Here is a 3,523-nt window from a genome sequence, read left to right on the forward strand (position 1 = left end):
AGAGCCTACATCGTGGCTCTACTTTCGACGGCTGACAATTGTCCCTGAAATCGGCCGGCAGATCGAGGAGGATGTGCTCGGCGGCGCGGCTCACTGTCTGACAGGCCTAATATATTTTCTTAACTTGATATTAGCATTTTGTAAAAAATCAGTTTATTGATTATTGATTTGAAAGTTATTCAGAAAAATTTCTAATTTTTTTCAAAACACAAAATTCTCCTATCAATTATCGTCTTTATTTTAGATTTTCTGTGATCTCTTGCTTGCATCAGCAATTATTGCACATGTACCGAGCAACGTTAAAATCGAGAAACAAATATTTCTGCGATCTGAAAGCGTTTCCGTAATATCATTTTGTTATAGATAAGAACAACGAAACGACCTAGTTGATGCGAGATCGCTCAGAAGGGCAGGCCAATCTCGAAGGCATTGATCAGTGCGGAGCCGGAATCGTAAACGCCAATAACGCCGAAGAGAACACCAAGGAAAATGACGAAGCAATCGTAAGCGACGGCGCTCCACTCCATTGAGTTTCTCTTCAACTTCAAATGGAAATAGCAGGGCCAGATAAACGAAAGCATGGTCCCGGTAAAAGAACCGATGAAACCCATCAATATGCTGAAGTGCGGTATGAAGATTGCCATTAAAATGGTGAACACGATAACGCCGATCTTCCAAGCCAGACCCCAGACTTTGAGTTCCCGATCCACTGTCCAGATGGTTGGGAAGATTGTTTTCGGTCGACCGCGAAAGAAGGCGCGCTCGAGGAGCTCGCAAGCCGCGTAATATGGCAACGGATACGACAGCACCGCTTTGACGACTAGACACAAGTTCACCAGGCCCTTGAAGCCAGCTGAGTGCAAGTTATTTGTGATCACCTGCTGTGTATCGTTCTGGAACGTTAAGAAGCAGATCCAGCCGAAGAGCGACTTGAACGCTGCCGCAGCAATGTGGCTCCAATTTAGCATCCAGTCAAACTTAGAGCGATCGATGAGATTGCCTTCGAGGGTCGGCAAAAAGATCTGCGATGTATAGCTGAAGACGATCACACCAAGTGAGATCGGGAAATTTTCCATGTCAATCGTCCACTTCACCTTCGACCAGCCCCAGTCACCAATCTCCAAGATACAGTAACCGATGATGATCGCGTTGATGAAGAGATGAGACATTGTGCACCAGAAACTCAACACGGAAACATGCTGCAAGGACTTGAGGAAGCCAAGTGGCAGCAGGAATATGCCGATTAGCATCATCCAGCTGCGGGTGTCGATGGCGCCCTCGGGGAAAGTACCAATCATCAGATCACCGCATACGACCACGTACAGAATGCAGGTCATCAACAGCTCAATTATCTGCGCAATATTGACGGCACGGGCGCCCCACGTCGGCCCGAAACACTCCTTGGCGATGGCTACATACGAATCTCGTACACGTACACGTTGACCTGTCACTGTGTCTAGCTCGTAGAGGCACTCGACTAGGATCTTGCCGGTGTAGCAGCAGATGTGTGCGATGCCGATCATTGCGGCGATCGCCCAATAACCACCACGTAAGACGGCAAACGGCAAAGAAACGATGAACATTCCCTGAGAAATTTGCAGGAAAACTTACAGAAAAATACAATTATAATCATATATAATAATTTTCTTTTACGATAATTTTTATAATTAAATTCGTGGTAAAAAATTTTCTTATGTTATTTTATAATATATTTAAGATTTTGTTATATTTTAAATTTATGAAAAGATTTCTTTAAAAAAAACATATTATTTTTTCAGATTTCATAAATTCTTTTCAGAAATTGTAGAATAATAAAATCTTAAAATATTTCAGAATTCATGTATATATAAATAACGATAAATCTTTCGCACAGGAACAAAATAGACTGAGAAGAAAAATCCTCTGCCATTTTATAATTTTCAATAGTAAACAAGATATTAATTACTAAAAATTGTCGAAAATTAGTCTTCAATAATTTTTTACTCAAATATTAAACATTATAAAAAACAGCAAGAAACGAAAATTGTTTATCTTTTTTTTATAGAGCTCTAAGAATTTTTCCAGAATTTTTTATCAACTTTTTAGTACTGCATTTCCTTATTTTTATCAACATGAAAAAATACACATTTTATTTTTATCAATATTATTGTTCTGAAAGACATTAAAAAATTCTAAAAAAATTCTCAAAATTTTATGAGAAAAAAATAAACAATTTTTATCTCTTACAGTTTTTCTGTAAAATTGATAGTATTTGAGTAAAAAATTATTGAAGATTTTCCACAATTTTTAACAATTAATATTTTATTAACTATTGCGAAAATGTTAGAGGACTTTTCTTTTCAGTTTAGTCCATTCTATCTCCGTGCAAAAGATTTATCGTTACTTATCAAATACCCTGTATGTATACACACCCTGATAAAAAAATTTCACTGAAATTGTTTCACGTTTTGAAACATTTCAGCGAAATTATTGAAAATTTGTTGAAATTTCATTGAATTTTTCAGCAAATATACTGAAAAATCGTGAAACTGAATTAAAATTTCTCCGAAATTTTGTTGAAATTTTGTTAAAAATTTTCCAACTAAAAATCGTTGAAATTAAACTGAAATTTTTCTGAAATGCTGAAACTTCGCCGAAAAATGATCCAAAACGTGGAATAATTTTAACAAAATTTTTCCAACAAGGTATATATATATATATATACAAGGCGTGTCAAAAGTCTGGATACAGTCAAATATCTTGAAAGCAAAGCATTTTTGAGAAAAATATTTCCAATAAAAGTTGTAGGGTTTAAAAAGATTTAGATCTAAAGATTCTGATCATGTCTCCTTGAGATGACGTTGCCAAGGTTAAAGTCACGTCGATTTTTTTAAATGGAATCCCCTATTTTTCATTACATATTCTTGTAGCTTACCTCGAGAGCTTTTCAAAATGTTATAATAAAATTTTTTTTTTTAATGCTTTTTGTGTTATGAGGATTGAAAGTTATAGTACCGCCATCATTAACATTACCCAAGGTGTCTGACCAATAGCTAAAAACCTCTTGAATGTTGTTCAGAATCATGATTTAGATAACAAAATCAAGAGCATTGGAGGTTGTTCCTCTTATTTTCATTTTTCCAGTAAAATTCACTTTTACATAAAAATGAAAGAAGAACAATTTTTAATAGCTTTGATCTTAATGTTATTAAGATCATGATCAATATTCAAAAGGTTTTTCGCATCTTGAGTAATGTCAATGCCAATGGTATATTGTAACTTTGGAGCTTCATAACTCGAAAAATACTTAATGAAAAACTATTTTATTAATATTTTGAAAAGCTTTCGAAGTAAGCTAGAAGAATATGTAATAAAAAATAGCGGATTTTATTTTTAAAAATTGACCTGACTTTGACGCCACTCAAGATCAAGGGAACATGATCTTTATCTGAAACATTTTTCAAAAATGCTTTATTTTCGAGATATTCGACCGTTTCTAGACTTTGACACATCCTATATATTTTTATATATATATATATATTTT

The 3,523-nt window shown here is 34.9% G+C and overlaps 1 protein-coding gene across 1 annotated transcript in view; it reads right to left on the minus strand.

Annotated features, from left to right (window-relative positions):
- Positions 1-401: 401 nt before the first annotated feature.
- Positions 402-3,523, minus strand: part of LOC108688542 (vesicular inhibitory amino acid transporter) — an 18,924-nt gene continuing 15,802 nt past the window's right edge. The window contains exon 4 of the mRNA XM_018194843.1: positions 402-1,586. Within this exon, the coding sequence (XP_018050332.1) occupies positions 402-1,586 (1,185 nt within the window). The remainder of the gene's footprint in view (positions 1,587-3,523) is intronic.

Source organism: Atta colombica, unplaced genomic scaffold (assembly GCF_001594045.1).
Source record: "Atta colombica isolate Treedump-2 unplaced genomic scaffold, Acol1.0 scaffold235, whole genome shotgun sequence".
Classification (NCBI taxonomy): Eukaryota; Metazoa; Arthropoda; class Insecta; order Hymenoptera; family Formicidae; genus Atta; species Atta colombica.